At 40.5% G+C, this 26,524-nt stretch overlaps 1 protein-coding gene across 1 annotated transcript; it reads right to left on the minus strand.

The window, feature by feature from the left end:
• GDF10 (growth differentiation factor 10) lies at positions 1–20,537 on the minus strand. The gene is made up of 3 exons (XM_001371873.5): positions 19,674–20,537; positions 8,682–9,625; positions 1–1,109 (listed from the first exon to the last, which is right to left on the minus strand). The coding sequence occupies exons 1-3, from the start codon at positions 20,017–20,019 to the stop codon at positions 918–920; spliced, it is 1,482 nt and encodes a 493-aa protein (XP_001371910.3). The 5' UTR covers positions 20,020–20,537; the 3' UTR covers positions 1–917.
• Between the last annotated feature and the right edge of the window lie 5,987 nt (positions 20,538–26,524).

The raw sequence follows: 26,524 nt of genomic DNA on the forward strand, positions 1-26,524 counted from the left end.
TTTTCCATTTTAAAAAGATACAACTGTACCTTTAATTTATTAGCTTTCAGTAAAAGCACTTATAACATATTCTATAGTATAGAAAGCATAATTTACAAAAATATAAAATCTTGGTTATTTTGTTTTAGTATTTAAACATATTACTATATATGTTATTTCAAGAATATGTGTGTCTTGACAACTCAAAATTAACCCAGTAACTTGCACATCTGTAGGGTACATGGGAGTATCTGCTTCTTTTGCAAAATAAAATATATATTAGGAGGAAGTAACCAAAAATTGGTTATATTAACATATATTGTATATATATGTATAAAAGCTTATACAGTGCACTACATTTGACTCTCAAAGAAAATATACATTTAAGCCCTTTATTACAGCCTTCTTTTCAATATAAATACATATATTAAAAGGCGGATGAGTGTTTTAAACAAAAATGTTTTTTATAGGGAATTGATAGGCCAGAGTGTGTAAAGCCTACTTCCCAAATTTTGAGATGATAAGATAAAAAGGCACGGGAATAATCTTGGGGTTTCTTGATGGCAAGTTTTCTGTAACGAAGGTGGCAAGCTCTGAGTAAGTAGAGAGTAGAAGGCCTTTGAGAAGACCCAAATACTGGATGTAATTAACTGAATTTTTGAACTCAGGGGGCTGTCGTTAGTTATTTTAAAAAATCTCCAAAAGAATGAAGTGCTCCTTCTACAACCTCATGGAGTTCTTTTTTTTGTGGGGTGTGTGTGTATGTGCGTTTGTGTGTGTTTACTGACACAAACCCGATCATAAATACAGCTGGACTCATTTCCTTGACACAAGGTCCCCAGGATGCACTGTGCTTGTAATCAGATGGGGTCTCTTTTTCCTTCCTTTCTGTCTTTTTTTCCTTTTTCTTTTTTAAAACAGAAGTTCATCCGAGAGATTTATCGGCAGGCACAAGTCTCTACTGACATGTTGGGGTACACCTTGAGTACCACGTTTCTATTCTCATCTAAGAACAGTACGCTGAGGGAGTTCATTTTATCAGGAACGCAGCAGGGCTCTGGAATGCCTGGAATGATCCCCACTGCTTTTACAATGCTCTGGATTGTGGCGTGGTTTGATGGCCTCACAATCTAGAAAGAGGCAAAGGAAACAGTGTTAGTCATTTTCATCATTCCTCAGCCAGATTAAGATTGACAGGTAATACCAGGGGTCGCCAAAGTCTTAGTAGAATTTTGAACTTTAATTCAATAGTTTATCAATTTAATTTAATAGTAAAATTTGAACTGTTTGAACTTTAATAATTTCAGAAGTTTAAAGGCTACAAACTTTCAAAAACGCTTAAAAGGATATTTTAAAATATTGTTTCTTATTAAAATTCCACATCACCACTATGTATGTGCTACACAAAGTACAATTGTCCAACTTTGTAAATAAGTGGCACAGTGGAGAGAGGACCAGGTCTGGAATCAGGAAGATCTGAGTTCAAAACCAGCCTCAAACACTTTTTAGCTGTCACTTAAAACTGTTGACCTTAGTTTCCTCATCTATAAAATGAGCTGGAGAAGCACATGGCAAACCACTCCAGTATCATTGCCAAGAAAACCCCAAAAGCGGTCATGAAGAATCTGAGAACCACAACAACAAACTCTGTACAACATTTTGGTGTCTGCTCAGAGACTAAAAGGATTGCATTTTAAACCCTAATATTAAAACCATCCAGAGAATGAGACTTTGATGCCCATGTGGCTGTTCTGATATAATCCCACGAGAAAAAGTCTAATGGAGATAGATCAGGTGACCAAAGTGACCAGGTCAGAGGAGCCCCCCGACCTGTCTCAGAAAGCTCCATCCCAACTGTTGCATGCACAATGAATAGTGACGAGGCGCTCCATCTTGTTACAATGAAAATGTCCTTATTCTTAACCCACAAAATTCAGTGGCTCAAATAAATCAGAATAATTTTAAGTCTGTACCTTTTGTATGTCTGAAGTTATTAAAGCTTGAAACTTCATTAAGTGTTTGAGGACAGCCTAGATAATCTGAGGAACTGAGTTAGAAAGTTGGCAGATTTCAATAAGACCATGGAAAACGACCCAGAAAGACACCGGGATTGGGATCAGTGCTGCAACCAGTCATGACTTGAGAGGAAAGAACAGCTCACCTCGGCAGAAATGTGGTACACTACAGCAGAGAAATGAAGGCTATAGGTGCCAGTGCATTGATTTGTTTTTCTTGACCATACTTTATTGGGACAAAAGAAAACTAATGGAGGTCAGAGAGTCACTGGAAAGTGGCAATGACATAAAAAAATCAAATACTATTTTTTTAAAAAGTCAATCAATTAATAAAATTTCTTATGTGCCTACTGTGTGCTAGGCATTGTGCTAAGACAGCTAGGTGGTAGAGTGGATAGAGCACTGAGCCTGAACTCAGGAAGACCCAAGTTCAAATGTGACTTCAGACACCTAATAGTTATGTGACCCTTGGGCAAGCTACTTAATTTCTGCTTTTCTCAGTTTCCTCACCAGTAAAAAAAATAGGCATAAGAACACCATCTATCTATCTCCTAGGGTTGTTGTGAGGGCCAAGTGAAATACTATTTGCAAAATAGTATAGTATCTGGCACATAATAATTGCTATAGAAATCTTAATCCCCCTTTAAAAAAACAACAACAAAGTGATTAGATTGGCTTGGCATTTACCCTAGACATATAATATTGCCCTGGATTGACTGATGAATTAATTGAGGGTGTGCTTTAAGATAGGGTAACTCTGTGATACCAAAGCCATTAGACCTGGAGTCAGGAATAACTGAGTTCAAATGTAACTTCAGAAGCTTACTAGCTGGGGGCAGCTGGGTATCTCAGTGGTTTGAGAGTCAGACCTAGAGATAGGAGGTTCTGGGTTCAAATGTAGCCTCAGACACTTCCTAGCTGTGTGACCCTGGACAAGTCACTTAACCTCCATTGCCTAGCCCTTTCTGCTCTTCTTCCTTGGAACCAATACCCAGTATTGACTCTAAGATGGAAGATAAAGGCTTAAAAGAAACTTACTAGATATGTGACTCTGGGCAAGTCACTTAACCTTAGATTGCCTTAGTTTCTTCATTTATGAAAGAGGAATAATAACAGGGTCTACCTGATCCCACCCTTAACCCCAGATTTTTAAGGATTAAATGAGATAGTAAATTGTAAAGTGTCTGGCACATGGTAAATGCTCTTTAAGTGAGAGTTATTACCATCATTATTATCATTGAGAAGAAAGAGAAAACCAACTTTGTGTTATATTTGATACATTAGTTATAAGGTGTTTTCAAGATTGTTACATTTTGGGCTTTAAATGAAAATTAAAAGGGGGCTAATGCCTATCAAATAACGAATTTTCTTCTAACTCAATCTCAGAACCATTTATGAGCTGTAAAATTGATGAGGCCACACGCTTTTGGAATTCACTGCCTTACTGTCCTCCCAGGCTGAGGAGAGCCATGACTGCGAACCATGAGAACAGTAGAACATTAAAACCTCTATGTCTGACACCCCATAATTTAGCCCTGGTTTTGCTCACATGGCTGTGGTTCTGACCCCACTGTGGCTTGGTCTCTACAGCCAAAGCCAAGGGGAAGACTTGTGGCTTTTTCTAAAGGAAGGGAATGTTTATCTGGGACACTGAGGAAGAAGTATTTCACTGAGGAAGGAGAGGAGGTGAGCAGGTTCTACAACGCCTCCTCTCCTGAGGGTGAGTAGGCTGCCTTTGTTTACTAGGAGTCTTGAGAACAACCAGAATGTCCTGTGGCAGGGGAGCCTTACACTTTTCTGACACCATTAAGAAAAAATGGATTGAACCGATACCATCGTCTTCCCCTACCAGCTCTAACCATCCTGTTATTTGGAGGAGCTTCCTGGGATATTTAGATATTTTACCCATTCTAATTCACATTCCCTTCCCCTCCCACCATTTCACTGCAATCACAAAGTAGATTTAGATAGAATAAATCACTTTTAGCTCTTAAAGACTAGACAGACTGAAAAAAAGATTTAGGGTGAGGGGCGGAAAGGGGGTAGCAAATAAACGGATGATCCCAGGGGGATACGATAACTAAGACACAGACAAATAAGAAACTTGACCCTGGTCCAGCATCTTTTTAATGGTCAGAAAAGAGAGTGCAAGCAGACAAGCTCAAATTGACTCTCCTAACTAGGAAAACTAAAAGCAAAACTAAAAACCCTCAAAGGGTGAGTTTTAGGCTACTACATGGCCAAGTTAGCTTGATTTCATTGCATGGCTAAAAACTCCTTTTCCAAACCTAAGCAGCTATTTTGAGAATGAATGCTGAATGGACATTGTGTGGCTGGGTGGGCTCATCTTTTGTTTCTTCTTGGGGGGGGGGGACAGGGACAACACATAGAACTGGGGACCTGAAAATGGCCTTAGACATCATTTAGTACAATCCTTTCGTTTTATAGATGAGGAGACTTGAGGTCCAGAGAGGGATAGTAACTCACTCCAAATCACACAGTGAATTGGTGGTAGAATAAGGAAAAAAAAGAATAAGGACTAGAAGCCAGATCTTAGGACTCCTGGACCACTGTTCCTGCCCACACTCCATGCTATTTTTTGTTTTTGTTTTTTATGTCTCAAGTGTCAGTGGTATCTTCTCTATATACTAAGGAGAGCATAGACTATACACAGTGATTTGCACATAGTAGGTACTCAATAAATATTTGTTGAGCATACTTGATGGGCATAATAATTGCAATCACCACTCAGGGTTGGTGTGGGAATCAAAGGAGAATACCTATTCAAAGCACTTTGCGAACTTTAAATCATTGTATAAATGCTAACTGTTATTGATATGCCCAAGAGGATGTTGGGAAAACCCATTTGGAATTTTGTAGTCAAGCTGAGCTGTCCCCACAAACACATGGCTTAGCGTTCCCACTTAATGCTTATGGGGCCTGGAAATGCTATTTCCTCTCACCAGTAACTCTGACTTGGGAAAGAGAACTATGATGTTGAAACTGCATCGAGACTATGCTGCTCTGATTGGGGTTAGCATTTCTCGACTAAGAGGTCCACAGTACTGTTTCAGTGACTTCCTGGGAATTGATGGAAAGAACAGCAAATGCAACTTGCCAAAGACACATTCAGAATCCTGACCTCTGAAAGGTCACTTGGAGCACAGCCTCATGTCCTTCTATCACTCCTACATCCCCAGCTCAAACCAATGCTACTCCTTCCCCTGCAAGTGACCTTAACCCTTCCATATTCTTCCAGCCTTTTTTTCTTACCCTGACTCCCTCTCATTTTCATCAAGTTTTGATGCTTCATTATTCTAATTAGGTCATCTAATCCAACCCATTCATTTTACAGATGAGGAAACTGAGTCCAATGGAGGCAAAGTGATTTTTATGATATCCTACTCAAGATTCCAATTCTTGCATTCTTTCCATTGCCACTGACCATTTTCAAAGATGCGCTGGACTCTACTTCATTTTTCCTTTTCTTCCTCCTCTGACTTTCCACTTATCCTACCATACTGATCCTTAACCCTCAGTAAATATTTAGTGAATCCTGAGATTACTAACCACTATGATACCATCTCTACATATTTTTATAATTCAAAGTTGTTACAGATTTTATAGACTAAACATATCTAGGGATGCCCAGAACTATGAAAATGGAGCAAAAGCAAAGTCATTCCTTGGTGCATATTTAGTTCTCATAAGTATGTTGCAAAACTGGGAAGAGAGAAGCCTTCTCTCCCTTCCTCCCTTCCTCTCTTCCTCCCTTCCTCCTTTCTACCTCCCTTCCTCCCTCCCTCCCTCCCTCCTTTCCTTCCTTCCTTCCTTCCTTCCTTCCTTCCTTCCTTCCTTCCTTCCTTCCTTCCTTCCTTCCTTCCTTCCGTCCGTCCTTCCTTCCTTCCTTCCTTCCTTCCTTCCTTCCGTCCTTCCTTCCTTCCTTCCTTCCTTCCTTCCTTCCTTCCTTCCTTCCTTCCTTCCTTCTCTCTTCCTCCTTCCTTTATAAATATTAAATATTGTTTCTAAGGCAAAAGAGTGATAAGGACTAGGCAACTAAGTTGCCCAAAGGTCATATAGCTTGAATGAACCTGAGACCAGATTTGAACCCAGGTCCTCCTGACTCCAGGTTTGGCATCCTATCCATTGAACTATCTAGTTGCCCCAGAGGGAGTTTTTCTAGAACTTAATGGAATTCATAATTTGACCAAAGATACTCCCAGAGCGCTAAAATTATTTACCCAAGGTCAAACAGATAGTTTTATGCTTTGTAAAGTGATCCCCTCATGACCCTAGGGATTCATTCTAGGGATTGATTAATTTTTTATATTTCATCCCCAGTGCCTAGCACAGTGCCTGGCACATTGTAGGCATGTAACAAATGACTGCTGATTTCTTGCTAACTCTGAGGCAAATTCTCCAGAGTAGTTGAATTCCTCCCTTCTGATATATCACGCATTTAGGATCATGGAAATATAAGATCAGAGATCTAGAGCTGGAAGGGACCCCAGAGGCCACTGGATCTAATCCCTTCATTTTCCTGATGAGGAAACTGAGGCCCAGGGAGGCAAAATGATTCATCCAAGATCACAAGTTAGTTAGTGGCAGAGCTGGGATTTGGACTCAGGGGTTGGGGCACAAAGTCTAGCTGCTTTCCCACTGTACCATATTAGCTCTTTTTGTCCTTTGTTTTCAAAGAGGACTCATGACATTATGGGGGTGATGCTCTAACTTGCTCATGAATTGCATTTAAGTGAGGCAGAGTTACACAAAGTCATCAGCCTCATTCCCTCTTCCAGAGTCATCCAAGTCCAATAGCAGGACAAACTTCAGGATGCTTGGCAATGGTATGGGGATGCATATAGGTTTAGAATTGGAAGTTATCTTTAAGGTCAATCAGTCTGGGCATGTTCACCAGTATAGGGCCCTACTATCACAGTTAGATAATACATGCCAGAGGCAGTAAGGCATGGTGGAAGGAGCCCTGGATTTAGGAGACCAACCATTTAATACCTGTATTGCTTTGGGTCAGTCATTTAACCTCTGCAGGTTTCAGTCTTCATCTGTAAAAGAGGAGGTTGAACTAGAATATCTCTATGGCTCCTTCCATCTCCAACATCCTCTGATTCTAGGGGCCAAAATCTAGTCTAAAGCCAAAGTAGCAGGTGGTTGGTCTTGAGTGGAGGGTTGGGAACCATCTGAGGACATCAACGTGACTTCTAGGCACAATTCACAGTGAGAAGAGTAAAACACTTGAATTGCAGAGCTCTGGTCAGTGCTTTCTTAGTGTGATGGTTCTGAGGGCAGATTCAGCCTTAGACTGTTCACTTGGGGGGTTAGTAAATTTCAAATGAAATGTTTTTTCACCCCACCATCATGCCTTTCTCCTCACTCCAGAGAGTATTGTATATAGCTATGATAAGACAATCATTTTGCCCTGCCAAAAGCCTCAGAAAGACCATAAATCAGAAACAAATGCCAGCTGAACTTCTAGAAAGGAAGACAGTTCTTATATGAAAAGGTGATCTTGTATAATTATTAGAGGGCTAGTCTCCAAATTAGATGACCTGGGGTCAAGTGTTTATCTCTGGCACATACTAGTTGTGTGACACAGGGCAAGCCACTTAACCAATCAATATTCCAGACACTTTTATAAATTGCATAGCTATTGCTAATAAGCATTTGGGGGGGCAGTGTCCTTATTGCAAGTTTTCTATGTCAATGAAAACACAAGATCACAGCTGCACCCCATCTCCCATAATAGGAGCAACTATAATTTAAAACAACTCAGCTGCTTAGCCTCTCTAAAGAGATAGAGGGTCATAGGGAAATTAGCCTTTGTGGTGACTGTAGAAAGTCCAAGGTCTACTACTTGCAGAATATGTTACCTTGAGGAAGTCCTTTCACCTCAATTTCAGGGTCTATAAATGAGGGGTTTGAACTTGCTGGCCCCTGAGATTGGAAGCTGGGCTTGAACTGTGTCTTCCTGGCTACAGGACTGACTACCTACAATGGCACAAGAATATAAATGCCCTGGAGGCAGAAATGAATTCATTTCTACTTCTGTATCTTCATAGTTTAGCGGATTGATTGGCATACAGAAGACACTTAATAAATTCTTATTGGTAGACTGATACTTATTGTCTCTGTGAGTTTCTTCCCTAGTGTAGGCGTTAAATGTTCCTTATATAGTCCAACTCAAAGTCCTTTTAGAAGGTTGCCAATGTTATCATATGACATTAGAGGGAAGGTTGGAAGCTTCAGAATTTGGCTCTGTGAATAGAATTTGAATTTTCTAGCAGGTCTATTTGTTTAATATAAAACTGCATATGGCTATGTTTTTCCTTATTGGAGTGGGCTGCATAGCTTTAAGTCCAGCATAGCTATGGATATGAGCAACACTTATCACAAGGATTTGAACCCTTGAAAAACCCTTTTGAGAAGATGATAGACAAACAATTTCAGAATGAAAAGTACGGTGATAAAGTGGGGATTCATTCCTTGCTTCATTTATAACTAGTGTAGGGTAAGAGATAGATAAGATTTCTTTGCTATTTTGAGTTCTATGGTAGGGGAAATAGATAATTGACTCAATTGATTTTCATTGTTCCCATATCCAGTAATAAATTATGATTCTTATTCTACTAAAGTGCAATGGAAAATAGCAACAATAAGAACTCACTCTACCTTAGGCATTGGGAACTCACATGCCCCAGAACAGTAATAGGCATCAAATGATTTGGGGGATATGATCCATTCATTCCACCCTATGTCTGCAAAGTCTACTTTTAAGTATCTCCGTGAGCAAATTCTTGGCTCATTCCATTGTTTTCTTCGGGCCTTTTTCATGGTTTTCTCATCAAAATTCAGCATCTGAGATTTTGTGAGCATTTCATTATGATCTTGTCCTTTTTTTCTTCGGTCTTTCCTGGATGATTTTGGTTTTAGGGCCTTATAGGCACTTTCCCACAGGTCATGTTTATGATAGTGTTGAGGATGATGAGGATGGTGGAGGTGATGGGTGTGGTGGTGATTATATTCTACTTCTGGAAGCTCATTGTCATGGATGGAACCAGGGACGTAAATGTCCCTCCTCACCCGAGAGTCAGTGGAGGCATTGGGTGATCGGCTTGGGTCGGTGTCACTGGTTGGGAAGGGGTCATACCTCTGGAGAGTCACGGCCACACTATTGGGTTCAGAGATTGCCAGATCATTAGCATAGACAAGGATGTAGGGCATGTTATTTGGTCCTGGGCCATGGAAGACTTGGTCCTTCTCCCCAGAATCAAGCTCAGCCAAGAGGAGAAGTTCCCCATCCTGTTTGGCTTCCTTAATTATGTGAGAAATATCCTTGGCTTGCCAAACACCTCGTTGGTGGGGGAAGATAGTCACGTTACCCTTGACCAACCCAAAGGCTGCATTCTGTGGGACACTGCGGAACACCAGGTGGAAACGAGGGAGGGGTTGTAGGTGCAGAAGGCGGCATGAGGAATTCTTGGAACGTTTGCACATGGCTTCTCGGGATCGAGGTCGCCGATCTGAGTAGAAGTGGAATGTGGCTGAAAGAACCATTTCTGAATCTTGCATAGATGTCAAATTGAAATGATACAAGACTTTCTGGTCAATCATTTCTGTGAGGAAAGCAATAGAAATAAAAACGATTTTGGTTAGGGAGACTAGAGTAAATCTCACACTTCTGATATAAGCTTTAATATTTGGTTGTAGCAAAAATACTCATTTGATTGTAGCAAAATACTCATAATTTGATGTTTCATATAGAAAAAGGAGAATTCATTTTTGATTGGTCAAAAATCTATGATGATCTCTATTACTGATCTTGTATCTAATTCAACACTTTGTATTTCTTTTGGGGAGGATCTGGTGGGTGGGTAAAGAGAATGAGTGGTGGTATAGCTTCCTGAATTCAATTCTAGCTTCAAACACTTACTAGCTATGTGATATCTATTACCAATCCTGTATCTAACTCAACATTTCTTATTTCTTTTTGGGAGGATTTATTTGGTGGGTGGGTAAAAAAAAATGTGTGGTGTTATAGCTTCCTGAGTTCAATTCTGGAATCAAACACTTACTAGCTACGTGATCCTGGGCAAGTCACCTAATCCTTTTTGCTTTGATTTTCTCATCTGTAAAATGAGCTGGAGAAAGAGCTGGCAAACCACTCTAGTACCTTTGCCAAGAAAACCCAAAATGGTGCCCCAAAAAGTTGGACACAACTGAAAAAAACAAATAGCTAAATAACATAGATTGATAATTCATTGTCTAGGAAGCCTGGCAGAGCACTGAGAAGTTATGTCTTGCCCAAGGTCACAGAGTTTTGTTTTTTTGGCAGAAAACCATCTTTTCCAATGGTACCATGGAACCTTACTCCCTTTTCTATTTGGTCCAACTACTACTATGTCTATGACTACTACCTCTCCCATTACTAGCTGTAATTTAAAGTTTTGCAAAGATCTTCCCATGTTTTAGTTCATTTGACCCTTATAAACAACCCGAGGAAGTTGGTGTTATTATATTCAATTTACAGGTGAGGAAACTGAGGCATAAAGAAATTGAATAGTCACAGATTTATTATTTATAAGAGAGCACTTAGTCCTAGGTCTTTCGGATCTAAGGCCAGTTGTTTACCCACTAAACTACCACAGCCTTGTAACCAAACATGACTTACCTATATTAGGTATCATTTGCCAAAAAAGGTAACATTCTTATAGGATCCTTATGCTGAAAATGCTTAAAATGCATCTATGGAAAAATTGCATCTCTGCTGAACAATAGAAACGGTTTGGACATCTGCAGCTCATTTTTCTTGAGGATTTCAAAGCCGTATTTTATAAAAATCGGGACATCTCAGCTCCACATGAGGTCTAGAAGCTGAGACACCCAAAGTCCAGAGGCTCACACAGAGGTGGAGTATGTCAGAGAAAGCCCCAGGCAGGCCTCAAGCTGTAACCCTGATCACTAACCCCAGAGCCTTTCTCTGTGTCTGTGCCAGGTTCCTTGTGCCCACATTTCATTAGGTCTCCTTGATAATTGCTTACACTGCTTGTGACATGTCAGCCCCTCTCTCCTGCCCCAGCCCATGTCCTGAAGAATTCAATATCCTTTCAACAGCTGTTTGAAGACTCCAGCAAACTTCAAAACAGAAATTCTCCAAAATCCCATGTTTGTTTTCTGGGGAAGCTTGGCAGTGTGTGTGTGTGTGTGTGTGTGTGTGTGTGTGTGTGTGTGTGTGTGTGTGTGTGTGTGTGTGTAGTTTTCTTTTCTCTCTCTCTCTTTTTTTTGGTAGGGCTAGTAAAATTTACATGAAAACAGGAGCTGTTTTGTTCCCACTTTCATCTGCCCCGGCTGCTTTCTCCCCCACCAAAAGTCATAATTCTATGTCAATTGCTCCATAATCCCCTCCACAGCAACACCTCGAAGGCCTGATTGAAGAGCGGGTTTCCAAGTGGGAGAATGAGCAGCAGGAGCAGAGAAACCCTCGGAAAGCTCTCTCTCACAGCTACGGAGGAGCCAGTGAAGCAGGGGAAGTCACAGAGGGGAGGCTGAAGTGGGACAAAGCCCAGCATTATTGGGAAAGAGAATGTTCCCGAGTGCTTTCCAGGAAGTGTCTCTGCCTCATTGGCACTTGGGCCATATTTGATCAAGTGGAAGACCCTCTCCCGTTTAAAATCCCTTTAAAAATATTGAGGGGCTTGGTTTAAGGGGGAGTCAATAGCCTAAGTAGATTCTGAGTGTTTCCACTGAACAAAAGATAGAGAAATATTTCCCTCATGTGAATAAAGCAACTGATGGAAATTTAGAATGCAACTTCCCTAAATGCTATCACTTCCAGTGGGCTCCCCAGTAGGACCCCTTTCGGACAAACTTGATGTTTATCTAAATTAGTGAGGGACTTGAACCCAGATCTTGAACCTCTTGGCTTCTAGGTAAGTTCTCCATCCACTAGAGATTGCCCCTTATCTTTAAGCAGCTTATAGCAGCTAAGTTGGTTGCCTGAGTAAAGTTATACCTTCGCAGCCAAATCCTATGGGAAAAAAAGATTATTATAGTGAAACAGTACATAGAGAAGTCAGTTTGCTCTTCTCAGTGCTAAGGAGCAGTGGCCCTGAAGGCTAATGTAATGGAAAAGTATTTATGGAACCGTTACTTTGTGCCAAGGCTCTGAGGATACAAACAGAAAGACAAGGCATTTCCTTCTTTGAAAGAGCTCGTGCTTTAATGGGGAAGATGATATATAAAGAGAGTTTATGATCATGTTACATCTTTGGCAGATGGAAGAGCCCCATAGTTCTTGGGCAGGTTATGTAGCAGGGCAGATGGCAAAATCCTGAGTCTCCAGGAGTAATGGCAGGGTGGATAGTCAATTCCTTCCCAAAGGTAAGAGAGAAGTGGGGCTCTGAGCTATCTTAAGCAGAAGTAGGGCTATGAGTATTTAGTACCTGATGGAAACTCCATTTGGGGGCAATAAAGATTAGAGGGGAAAGATAGTTTAAAAAATATGAAAGATTTAGGATCTTGCGGTCTCTTCAAGGAAGGAGACCAAGAAGCAAGATGATGTTATTTCAGGAACAGATTTCTCAAGGGCTGGTCAGGGCTAGACTAGGATGAAGAAAGGATCAAGCTTCTGGTGAAAGAAGGGTAAAGGAAATGGCAATTGGGCCCCAGGAAGGAGATCCCTTGTCCAGTCAGAGGACTTGGGTTCAAATCCTGGCCTTGCCACTTATACTTTTGTGACTTTAGCCAAGTTCCTTCTATTCTCTGGGTCTCAGTTTCTTCATCTGTAACATGAGAGGATGGATTTAAATGACGTTTAAGTTATTTTCTAGTTCTGAATCTGTGTTCCTATCTTCTATCCTAGGATTTTGATATCATTTGTTGGAATATATAAGTAGAAATATCACTAATAGCTGTGGAGTACTTTGAGATGATAAGAGAAGAAAACTTACATAATGCCATTATATTGGCCATAGATATAATTCCATTGATAAGACATGAAAAAATGTGAGGGGAATTCTAGATATTAAACAGTAGCATTTGCTCAAATTATCTGGCCACAGAAAATTTTGACCTTGAAATGTATTGGCAAAATAAATCAAGGGGTCTAGGGGTTTGGGATACTGATAGGATAAATGAAGGAACAAGGATTCTTTGGAAATTATAGTTACTTGCATACCCTAAACTGATGTAGATTATATTTTTCTATGTATGTATACATGGTGGATATGATCTGGCTTCAACATATAACAAATGAAGAAGTATGAAGAAGATCCAGAGTAAAGGATGCCATCAAAGAAAAGTCTGAGTGAAAAATGTGGATAAATGAGGAGCAGCCAATAAATGGCTCATATTCTCCGTTGTTATCCTTGAAATTTTAAGAGTAAGTAAGTAAGTAAGAATCAGATCCCTGGCATGCTGAATTGGGACAAGAACTCCAGAAAATCATGGCAGGCACACTTGGGTTGCAAAATGCATCACTGGAGGGAGTACCCACTTTGAGGAAATCACAGACCTATTTAAATATTTGATTAGTGTGTTGGGGAAAATATTGGTAGCTTCAAATTTTTCTTAAAGAAAATTTTTACTTTCACTTAAAAAGGTTCCTCAGATCAGACTTTTGGAAAATACGGAAAATAACAATATGTTGTTATCCAGAGTCATCACAAGTTATAAAAAGCCTTTGTGTAGTTATTTTTCAACATGTATTTGTATTTTAGGGTGTGTGTGAGAGACAAATACTTTTAGCAATCTGCTGAAACATGAACACTTTGGAATAATGGTTTTAAATACAGGAAATAAAATTCATAAGATTACAAATGAAAATAATCATTTGGAAATTATCTATCTATCTATCTAGAAACAGAGACAGAGAAGAAAAGAAAAATGAGGAGGATAAGGGAGAGGATGAAGAGGAAGATAAGAATACAGAAAGAGAGAGGGAAAAAGAGAATTCATGGATATCCAGGTGAAGAATCCTTTCCTTAAAGCTTCCTGGGCAATTTCTAGTAGAAATTTGATTTTTTTGGGTGCTATTGGTCCTATTGGGAAGCAAAGACATAAAATTAAGTGCCTATTTGAAGTTAGTAAATTAAAATTATAGAATATTCCATCTGGAAGGGATCTCAGAGATTATCTAGTCCAACCCCTTAATTTTTATATATGAGGAAACTGAGGCTTCAGATAGGTTAAACAACCTGTCCATGGTATCATAAAGAACAAGAGGCAGAAGTGCATTCAGAATCCAGGAATAGTGCTAATAGTCTCAATAGGATGGTTATTGATCACTGTACCAGAATCTAGGGTTTTCCACTGTACTTTACCCCCTTCTAAATGGTTAAATGTTATATACCTGGAAAAACTGAACAAAAAATTCCAAGGGAATATCATTGGAGAGGTAATTTGGTAATATACAATGCTGGGCTAATACAAAAAGCTTCTGAGATAGATCTTCAGAAAAAAAGTGGAATAAGAAAGGAAAATGGAGCAGAAGTATGATTTGATTGCTTCTCTGATGTTGAAAGGGCTCAGGAGTCTTGGGAAATGTAGTCTTTGGAAAAATTGCTCTGATTGTGATGATGATGAACTTTGCTAAGCCTCATTTTCTTTAGTTGTATGTTGAGGTTTAAGCTAGAAATTCTTCTCTTAAGCCCTAATATTTTGAAAGTTTTCCCAGTTCCACTCCTCTTTCAACTAATTCCTCTATTTTGCCTCCCTCTAAAATAGGGAGAATAATTGGTGTTTCCAGATTTCTGAGCTCTCCAGGTTGAGGTAATTTGAATGGAAATGAACATAAATCCAGATATCTAGTTCAAATGGGTCTGAACCCTGGAGTTCCTTTTCTCACTGTTTGGTGTTCATGGAGTTAAACTAACTAATGTCTGAAGAGTGCTTTGAGCACCATAAGGATTTATTAAAATCTAACATGCTCTGAGCACTATTGTTGAAAGGGAGGGACATCCTAGTTCCTTTGTCAGGATTTTGACAAAATCTATCTCTTTGGCTTCCTGGGTTGACATTGAGGGAGCTGATATCAGAACATGAGAATATTGGCAAAAGGGCTAGGGCACCCTTCCTCTCCCCTTATATTATTACAAAGGGCCCGGGATTTTTCCAGAGCATGGGATTTCCCCCTTTGTCTCCCAGCACAGATTAGCTCAGTTTACAAGAGGAGACACGATATAAAAGCATCTAGTTCCTAGTAAAGTATGTGAGTACTCACTGATTTATGTTTTACTATCAGATGTTCAAGGCATGTTCTTACCATTCAAAAGCACAAACAACAACAACAAAAATTCCACCCAAGACAAAAATCTTGGGGGCAAAATCCAAGGGGAAAAGACCTGTCCCTTGGAATTTTTTTCTCTATTTTTTTAATTAAAAGGAGTGTTTCTCAAATTGCTGCTATATGGCAATAATTTCAAGAATGATAGATACACATTAGGTTCTGTAGTGAGTTCACTGTTACTGGAGGAATTCAAGTAGAAGTAAGACAGCCACTTGTCAGGAATGTGATAGAAGGATTTCATGAAGGAGGCAGGGGATTGGATTGGATGACCTCGCTGACCTCTTCTAGTTCTAGAACTAGTTCCTTGAAAGATATATTAATTCAGTCAATTGACAGATATTTATAAAGTGTCTACTATGTGCCAGGTACAGGTATTGTACTAAGCTCTGGCCATATAAAGAAAGGCCAAAAAAAAGAGGAAAGAAAAGAGAAGTCTCTGCTTTTTAGTGTTTAATAGGAAGAGATAGTATGCAAAGAACTTTGTACAAACATAGGGAAGGTGTCAGCATTACAAAGGAACAGGGGGTCAGGTTTGTGGTTCAGTGGATAGAGTGCTATACTTAGAGAGGGAGGTCCTGAGTTCAAATCTGGTCTCAGAACCTTCCTAGCTATGTGACCCTGGGCAAGTTGCTTAACCCCAGTTGCCTAATTCTTACCACTCTTCTGCTTTTGAACCAATTCTCAGTATCAATTCTGAGACAGAAAGTAAGGATTTAAAAAGGGCTGTGGGATAGGCAAGACTTCTCCATAGAAGATAGGATTTTATTTGGGACTTAGGGAAAAAAAAAACCAGAAAAACAATCTGACCCAAATGCATCTGTTGACTTAGTGTAAATATAAACTTCTTTTGGTAATCATGGATTCTTTGCTGAACTTGGAAAATTCGAACCAACTTGATTTTGTGCGCTCTGCACAAAACTCCAGATCCCAATGACCCAACTGCAGAACCTGTTTATATGGTCAGGAATCATGTGGTTTCACTCTGGCCCTAGGAGGCTGTCTGTGCTAATTATGTGATGGGTTTGGGCCCAGTGCATGCCAAATTTAGGTCCAAGTGCTACTCTTCACAGTGTTATCACCCCTAGATAAACAGAGTCTAAACACTCTGGGGATTTTTGTCCCTTCATCCATTACCCCTGAAACAGCTGTTACTTTACACCACCCAAGGAAGATGGAAAATATGACTGGGATGTGAAAGGGAAAAAAAAAACATGGTGGGAGTATGAAAATCTTAGAATAGGGGGTGAAATGCTACAGAGATACAGTAGGTTCCATCCTATGGCTTTCTATAAGGAACTGTTCAGTGGCTGAGCCCCAGCCACCAGGTAACGACAATCAGACTAGTAACAGATTGTAGGTGGTATTCCATTAATTCATATTCAGTGGAAAATACTGTGCACTTATTAAAAAAAAACTGGAAGGGAAGTAAAAGGTTCATTGGCACCATGAAACCCATTTTGACGTGCCATTAAATCTCTGTATTACACAAGTGTATTACAAGGTTTGTTTTGAATTTTGAATTTTTTAATAGAGTTAGAAACTGCCAAGATCTCTTACTTTAGAAGCAGCCCAACCCAGTAGGTAAAGAAATAGGCTTTTAAATAAGGATTTGAGTTGTACACTGATAGATTCCCAAGCAAGTCATTTGAACTCTACATATTGGTTTCTTTTACAATAAAACAAGAGAAGACTTAGTAGTTAGATTCCTGTCCAATTCGGTGAGGAACAATGAATAAAAACCAGTGCAAACCCCATTCTTTGAAGAGGTGGAGGCTATGTGTGTGGAACACTACATATATTGTCAGCCTCCACCAATGTGTTGGTTAATTTTGCTGAACTGCTTTATCCTCTCTTTCTTATTTATTCTTTGTTATGAAAAATGTCTCTCTGGAAAGGCAGGGAGGATTATATTTAGAAAGGAAGCTGACATAAAACACAAAATAACAGAATTTTTAAAATAAATGGATAAAGACAGTTTTACATAAATGAAGAAAGCCATACAAAACCCCTAGCATTAGTGGATACATGCCTCAGATTTCAAGAGCTTGATACATCTGAGCCTTCTGTGTCAGTAAACTAAAATGTGGTGGTTCTTTCCTCACCCCACCCTCTTCTCTGAAAAAAAAAGAGTCCCTAAAATGTCATGTTCTTAAACTATATTTTATTCTGAAAATAGAATACTTTTAATGCTGAATTATTTGGGCTATAGACACAAAAGCTGAGTCCCTTTTCCAGCTATGTTTAAATAATGTCATCAATATATGTTGTGGTCTGTTTACACCAGTGATTTAATCTGTGGAAGGAACTTCCAGTATGGAATGTCTCTCTTCTAAGGCAACTGGCTACACCTTTATAGCTTCATGTTTTATAGAGCTTCATGGAGGGTACTTAAGAGATCACATGAGCAGCACAGGGAAGGTGAGAACCTCCTCTGCAGTTCCTATTAGAGAGTCGCCTGCCTCCTTACTGAGGAGGTCACACAGCTAATATGTGGTGTCAGAGGTAGGACTTGAACTCAGGTCTCCCCAACACCAAAGCCTATCCTCTAACTAGTGTACCATACTGTCTTTTCTCATGATCATGATAATTATTTAAAGCAGCACAAAGACCACACACCTATTTGTAAACAGTGCTGTTCTAGGACCAAAAAATGAAAGTCACAGGGAGGCAGATTTTAGTTAAGCAAAAGAAAGAATCTTTTAAGATCAGAGTGGTCTGCAAAAGCCGAGAGGTTGTTTTACACAGTAATGATTTCCCCATTATGGAAGTGTTCAATCTGCAGTTGGCTGAGCAGTTGCTAGAGACAATGAGAGTTAGAGGAGATTTCTGCACTGCTGGTAAAGTTAGAATGGATGACATTAAAGTCTCTAAAGAGTTTGTGATGCTAAGTGCCATACAGAGTGAATTAGAGTGCTGTCTCACCTCTTGCCAAGATACTCTATGCCTGCCTTCTTTCCCTTCACTACAAGATTAGGATAATCAGATTTACTCCCTACCTCCCAGGCTGGTAATGAGTTGATGGGCTCATATCAGTGAAGCAGAGACACTCAGGATCAGAGGCAGGCACAAGTAAACAGATCTTCTATCAAAAATAGATCAAATTAAGCTAAATAAATATAAAGCTTCTAGAAGAGCCTGCGTTCAAAATGTGAAATGTTCAAAAGTCCAAGCTGTGTGGAGAAATTCTTTTGATACCAAAGAAGGAAGCTTCCCACTGACCCTACTCTTCACCAATCCTAATAAGTTTTCCATACTGCTCCTCTTCTTGAAAAAGCTGAATATACATAACAACATCGGAGCCAGATTTGCTGTGTGACCTTGACTAAGTTGCTTAACCTCTCTCTCTTGTTTCATTTACAGATGGATTTATATAATAATTTCTGGGATAACAAATCAATGGAAATAATTGCATAGATGTTACTGATGTGTACAGAAGACAATTCTGACTATTCTCAAGCACAAGTAGACATTAACCAAATTTGTCCACTCTTGAGGGGGTGGGGATAGATGCTTCTTTAATCAGTTGCCCTTTTAGAATAGCCTCTTCTTAGGTGAAGTGTGGAGCAGAACCTCTTACGTAGGACCACTAATGTCCTCTTTTGGAGGAAGACTTGTTACTACAATGAAAGCTAACCACCTTGGAGCATCCGGTACCTTTGAGATCTTTACCATGCAGAAGTGTTTTGTCTAGAGACTGGAATGTGCAAATCTCTACATTGTGCCCCCAAACAAGGAAAAGTCGGTTTTCTAGAGCAGGGACAAGCAGTGTGACATGGGAAAAGGGGATGTGTGAGGCTGAAGGATGTGTGAGGCTATTGCTTGCACGTTGACAGATGGCGCTCTTACCAACTTCACCCCACAGTGGTCCTGTGAAGTTAGAAGGGGGAAAGAATCAGTGTCTGCTTGAGAGGACTTATGGTGATAGAGAGAAAACTTTTGTAAGGTGGTTTTGCTACTTTCTTTAGAGCGAGTGAGCCTAGAATGGCCCTGCTTCTCCAGTGCCCCCTTCCCTCCCCTCGAGTCAGTCCACCTGGCCAGCTCCCCCCCAGTGGGTCATTTTGGCAGTGCTAAACCAAATTGCTCTCGAGGTGCCCATCTGTCTTGGCCAATGTGGAGCCCTTCGGGATGCTGAGAAATAGCTACCATCCCACACTTCCTCCGCCACTCATAGAAGCAGAGGGTTCAAGACGAATTGTCCAGGAGTTTGAACCCACCAGGGGTCCTAGGAGCTTTAGAAAGATTCTCTTATTAAATTGTCTCCAGGAGAGGGAAGAGGGGCACCAAGACCGCCGCCGGAATGCTCTAGAGAGGGGGAGTTTTGACAAGTTCTTAGGAAGTCCGGGAAGGAGAGAGTGAGAATGGGAATCAAATCAGCTTACCCAGTTTGGGTTTGAAACTGCGGACGGTGTTGCCATCTCCCGGCCGGCTGCCCTCGCGGTTGTATTTCTCATAGAGCTTAAGCATGTGGACAGCTACCATGTCCCGAGCGCTGGCGCCTAGGGCTGCAGACATGTCTCCTAGGCGCTCTCTGCCCGCTGCAGCCGAGCTGGCGGAGGCTGAGGCGGAGGAGAAAGCAGAGGGACCCCCACCGAACAAGAAGTCGTAGGCAGCTGGGGGCAATCCGACCACTCCTGGTGTGTGGCTGCCGCTTGCTCTTCCCTGCGCCAGCAGCAGCAAAAGGCGCGGCATTAGCAGCAGCCCGGCCCGAGCGCGGCGCCAGGCCATTTGGAGAGCCCGGGAGGGAGGGAGGCGGGAGGGCTACAGGAGCTCGGGGTGGCACTTGGGGAGTGGTTGTAGCTACTGCTGCTGCGGCCGTCGCCACTGCTGCCGCCGCTGTCGCTGGGAGCAGAGCAGTCACCGCCCCACCCACCCGGGGTCTGGAGCAGCAGCTGGCAGGCTGGCCGCTGAAGCTCAGCTCCTGGGACGCCGGCTCGGGCTCGGCTCTCGGGTTCCTCTGCTCTCCGGCTCCGGGACTGCGCCGCTCGCCTTTTGCACGGGTGAAGGGTAGCAGGGATACGGCCCTGGGAGAACAGTGCTGGGGGGTGGGGGTAGGAGCCGGGGTGGGGAAGACTAGCCAACCAATCACCTTGCCTGCGAGGTGAGAAGTGCTGGCACTTGGGGGTGGGGGGGTAGCCGGTAGGGGGAGGGAGAAAGGGGGAGCCAGGCGTTCCCTCCGCCCTCCTTCGTGCCTCAGGATGAACCAAGGAGCTTTCCTGCCTCCTTCCTGCCTGCCTGCTGAGGGACTAACGGATCCCACGGGCTGCCCGGGGAAACTTTGCAGATGAACTGTTATTAGTTTTGTTGGGGCAGGGGAGGCGGGGAGGCGCGCACCCCCCTCCCTCCCCAGCCCCCATTTGGTAGCGGAATAAAGCTCCCGCTTTCATCGAATGACATCTAAATCTTTACAAGCACTGGGACACAGGTCAGCCCAGCAGTGGTCTTAAAGAAAAGTGACTTGTGCTTTCTGGAGAGCTATGCGTTCTGTGTCTTATGTGTGTGTTTCTATAAGAACGCCTTGGCTGGAGATCCTCTAAGCTGCGTGGTTGTACTGTTAGCGTGTGTCCTGCATGGTTAAATTTGCCCTGGCTGTACATGGGAGGTTACATGGGTTTTCTGACTGGTGTCTTTAAGACTGCAAGATGACAATTTGCATTCTAGTAGCTGAGAGCCTGGGTAAGCCCAGGATGGGGGATTGCCCTTTGGAAATGCCAACGTCTTCGGGCCACAATCACCAAATCAGATCCTTTGGAAACATTCCTAGTATATATTTATAAAGCACAACTAGCGCGTGGGATACTACAAGAACCTGTTTAAAATGAAAAATTAATTAGCGGTTGTATTCTAGCAGGACTTAATTTTAGTAAGAGTGACTCCAGGGGTTGGAGCAAAGGGATTTATTAATTCTGGAGCTTTTAAACAGCAAGACTACAAGGGAAAGGAGGGGTTTTGGGTTCATTTTAACAAGTAATTCTAAAGTATTTGTTGATCTAAGCATTCAGAGAGTTGGATGACTCTCAAAAAAACAATTAATTACATTTGTGGAGGATTGCTTAAAATGTTTTAAAATAGAACATATTCCATGGCCTCCTATTAAAAGCAAAATCTACTTAACCTTGGTTATAGGTGTTTCTTCACCTTATGCCTCACTGAGTATGAATGACCATAGCTTAAGAATGACCACGGACATCCTCAGGGGTTGGGGTTTTTGCAAAAAGGTAAGGAAGACAAAAATATCAGATTTAAAGTGAATCTGCTTGCAAACTTCTGAACATACTGTTCCAGTTACTTTGTCTGCTCTTTCTGTCTCAGGCAGCACAGTTACTTTTCTTGGAGAGAACACAATGCAATAATTGAAAAATTGCTGGAAAAAAGCTACTGTTGGTGTGTAACACAACCCTTTTGTGATTTTTTTAAACCTTGGGGTGTCAAATTGGAGTCAATACTATTCAGAACTTCTGAACCTTTCCTCTCTTTGCAAGATTCCAAGAGCTACAAATGTCTTATTCATTTGGTGTATTAGCTCATGCCATGGTTTAGCTCCCCTCAATATAGCTAGCATATTATGGGGACAATTTCCAGAAACAAATTTGCTGAAAAATCCAGTAATAAAGTAGTAGCCATCGAACTAATTAATCTTTCCCTATAAATAATCCAGACCATCTTTTGATGCTCCCTTTCCTTCCCTCTCCAAACTACCCCCCCCCCATGCTTATGACCTCCACTGGGGGCGGGAGCTAACCTCTTGTTATTTGTGGGTTTTTGTCTGCACTGTTTCTATACAATCAAGGTCCTGTGAAAAGGAGGACGAGTCTGCAGGAGGTAGAAACAAGCTGGGCTATTCTGGACCAGTGTCCCATTAAAATGCTCCCTCTCTCTTTAACTCATTCCCAACTTTCATTCAAACAAATGCTTTTGCATTTGTCTTAAACCTACACAGAAACCTCCTGGACACTGATACTTTGACGTTGCTAGTCAAGAATTAGGGACTCAACTGGTGATGGCTAGTATTTCTCACCTTGTTTTATTACAGAGCAGCAGGCCTGCAAAGTCTTAAAAGCCACAGACTTTGACCTGTTGTGGGTGAAGATGATGAACTCAAAATGAGTTTGGTAAAGGAATTCAAATTAGCCCTGGGTCACATCACTCCCCTGTTCTGAATATGACCAATCAATGGAATCGCTAAGGCAATCTACAAGCATTTGTTATGGACTTTCTGCTCATGCAGAATAATATTCCTGAGCATGGAAATTGCTGCTAATTAAAACTCATGCCAAGTAAAGAGGGATTTTATTTTTAATAGTGCAGTTGCAGTTTAGCATTTAGATGGCCTCCATGGCTTCCAGATTTGAAACTACACATCTAAGCTTTCCAGCTTCTTCCTGTTCAGATCATCATTGCCCCGGCATGGCACAAACAGTGTTACACACCATTAATAATGAGGTTGGCCCAGTTCTGTGCCTTTTGGAGGCCTGGCTATCATAAACCATGGAGGAATAGCCTCCCGAGGGGTTATGAGGAGGGAGGGTGGCTAGAGGCTGAGAATTATTGTCCAGCCTCTGCCTCCTGGGAAGTGGAACAGCTCTGTGGCTATTGCTCTCCCTATACCCTGGGGGCAACAGAAACCAAGTGAGTGCAACAGACTACACCCCAGGGAGGAATCATGGGGCTAAGTGGCCACTGCCTAGGTTTCCAAAGCACTTTCCTAGGGCTATGTTCACTTAGAGACTTAATGGTGGGGTTTGGTTGGTTTGGCCAAAGTGATGGTGTAATCAGTTAAAGAAAATCTGGTTTATTGGTTGCATAAAGAACAACAAAACCACTAACCTAAAGAGTTACTTTAAATGTTTGTTTGTTTTTTTTAAATCCAGATCATGCCACAGTCCAGTTTTAAACTTGACTTTGCTGTTTACATTTGAGATCTTGGGCAAATCACTCTCTGTGATCCAATTTCCTCATCAGTAAAATGAGAAAGTTGAACAAGATAATTTAAAAGGGCCTTTCTACTTTTGGGATTTTGTGAATCTATTAATTTAATTATGTCCTATAGACATCATCTTAGAGATATGGAGGAAATGTCAGAAGAGGCTCTTCTGTAGATTGGCTATTAAATGTAGACTGTGTTCTGGTATAGGATCTAGGAGGGATACTGGGGAGTTCCCCTGCTCTAATACCTTTCCCTCATTATTTCTTCTTTCTTCCTCTTCTACCCCACTGCCATACACCACATGCACTTACAGAACATACATTAACTAGTGCACAGGGGAGAAATGAGCAGATTAGATCTACAAAGGAAAGAAAATATTTTCCTGGTTAAGAAGTCTCAGTCCCTCTACAAAAGAATCATTGTGATCCCTTCATATGTGTGAGCATAACAAAAAAGATGATTAAGAAGACTGTTTCACATTTTAAAAAATCCTTTCCTTTGAGGATTTCAAAGTTCTTTACCCCTAAAAAAAAGGAAGGGTTATAGCCCATTCCTCCCTTTGGGGTATATGACTTGGATGAGGCACATAGATTTTAAATGATTTGTCCAAGATCATGAAGATGTGGGGCCAAGAATTCAAGACTTTTTTTCTTTTCTATTTCAAGTTCTTCCTTCTAGCCATTAGACCACAGTATAATAAATGAGAGTAAAAATAAGCATAAATAACATTATAATAAATGACAGATTTCTTCTGCTCTGGTGAAATATACACATACCCACAAATATATATTTAACTTTTTATAGGCTATAGGAAAAGTGAAATAATGATCTACTTTGTTGTTTTATCAATTCGCCGGTCCTCTTTTAAAGCCAATAGAAGCACAGATTGTAAAAGTAAATGATAGGGGACCTGATGAAACAGAAAGTATTCCTTTGCTTGGCTTTAAACCCAAATCTCTCCCTGAAGGACAGTGGAAGTCATTTGTATTTGGCCAAATTACCTGGGACATGGGAATAACACTGGATTTAGCACATTGTCTCCAACTATAATTTGAGTCTGCCTGGATTTGATTTGATGAAATAAAGTGAATTCTGAATAAACACTAGAATCAGTACTATTTCTCATTACAACTTAACTGTGGGACTATTTAGAACTCTTCCCATGAATTCAGCCTTCTGGTGAATGACAATCTAAGTGGAGTTAAGAGAAGGAAGTGGGGAAGAAGAGTGGTAAATAAAAGAATGATTTTAATCCAATAAAAATGATGGGGAAGGGGGATGCTCTTTGGTAATAAATGGTTCACACCACTGAACTGAGATCAATTTGCATTCTCTTAGCCAGGACACTCAAATTCTCATGACAAAATACCATCTTCCATTGAGCAGCATACCACTGAAAGGGTAAAGTACACACACACACACACACACACACACACACACACACACACACACACACACATCCCTTCCACATTGATGGGATTAGGAGCAAAACACCCCTTCAATCTGGAAAATCTGAATGAAAATTTTCTGGCTTTTGCATTCCTTTCACAAACTTTCATTTTTTACTTATTTTAACTTAAAAAAGAAATTATATATATATGTGTGGTATTAAAAGATAAATATGTTAATATTATGCAATACTATACATAGATTTTATGCATTTCTGAATTTCTAAACATTTTGTCTGTTGGTCTCTGCATATTGTCTGCAATTTCCACAAAACTGCCCCCAAATTCCAATTTAATTTTTTATTCTAAGCCCTATATCCAAACTCTGATGGGAAAAGTCTCAATGTAGAAGGGGATTCCTCTGTTGAGGAGAAGGAAGGACAGGTAAGAAGAAAAATCCAGTAATTTATGTGATCCTTGATTCTATGTATCATATGAGAAATGAGAGATATGAATGTATGTTGCTTTTAATAAAAAATTAGGACCTCCATGCAATAGCTACTTCTATTTCACTCAGATCACTCAAGTTTTTGGGAAATAAAGAGACAGTCCAGTATAGTGTGTAGTGTTAGGCCTGGAGTCAGAAAGAAATGGGTTCAAATCTGCCTTTGAATCTCTGCTAGCAGTGTGACTCTGGTCAAGTCATTTGAAGTTACACAGACTTCATATAAAAATAACTCTCACAAGTAATAAAGTATTATAAATATCAGTTTATTGTCATAATTATAATAATATTATTAATCTACCACATAACAATATAATGTATTATTATTGTTATTGTTATTGGGAGAAGAAAGAAGAAGAAGAAAAAAGAGAAGAAGAAGAAGAAGAAGAAGAAGAAGAAGAAGAAGAAGAAGAAGAAGAAGAAGAAGAAGAAGAAGAAGAAGAAGAAGAAGAAGAAGAAGAAGAAGAAGAAGAAGAAGAAGAAGAAGAAGAAGAAGAAGAAGAAGAAGAAGAAGAAGAAGAAGAAGAAGAAGAAGAAGAAGAAGAAGAAGAAGAAGAAGAAGAAGAAGAAGAAGAAGAAGAAGAAGAAGAAGAAGAAGAAGAAGAAGAAGAAGAAGAAGAAGAAGAAGAAGAAGAAGAAGAAGAAGAAGAAGAAAGATCAATGTATGGGAAGAATTCCTCAAACAATCATTTTTATGGACAGTTGACTGCCAATATTTTCCATCTTTCTATAGAGTTCCTTTATTGAGAAATATATCACTAAGTAGAGAGAAAGGAGGTGACAGACAAAAAAAAGGCTTGGTTATTACAGCATAATTACTGTATAGAATATAGAATGGTATAAAGAAGGAAGATAATTAACTGTACCACTAATTAGCAGTGGGTCTTTGAGCAAGTTTTGTGTCCTCTCTGGATGTTTTTTCCTTCATCTGTGGAGTGGGGATAATTGTACCTATCTTGTCCACTTCACAGGGTTGGTTGGGATAATTTTCAAAGAATTGCACCAGTGAAAGTAAGTTGTCCAAAGCTTAGAAAGAAAGCAAATGGTAGTAATGGTTGAGAGAACCTTTATAAGATTCAAATGAGTGCCCTAGGTGTGCAGATGATGTAAGATAGTAACCATTTACACATGAGAACTCTTAAGAAGATGGAAGACAGGGAAAGCTAAGGGTGAAGGAAAAGAAAAAGGAAATGAATGATGGAAAAGGAACGAAATGGTAATAGCTAGTTTGCTTATCTGATATTCCATAAGGGGACAGAGGGAAAGTGAAAGGTGGAGAGAAGAACAAGTCAATGAAGCTTCAGCCAGGTTAGGTAAACACTAAGAAAGTCACTTAACTTCTCTGTGCCTCAGTTTCCTCATCTGCAAAATGAATATTTTCCAGCTCTCAGTCTATGATCCTTGGAATCCAAA

This window comes from Monodelphis domestica, chromosome 1, assembly GCF_027887165.1.
Source record: "Monodelphis domestica isolate mMonDom1 chromosome 1, mMonDom1.pri, whole genome shotgun sequence".
Taxonomy (NCBI): Eukaryota; Metazoa; Chordata; class Mammalia; order Didelphimorphia; family Didelphidae; genus Monodelphis; species Monodelphis domestica.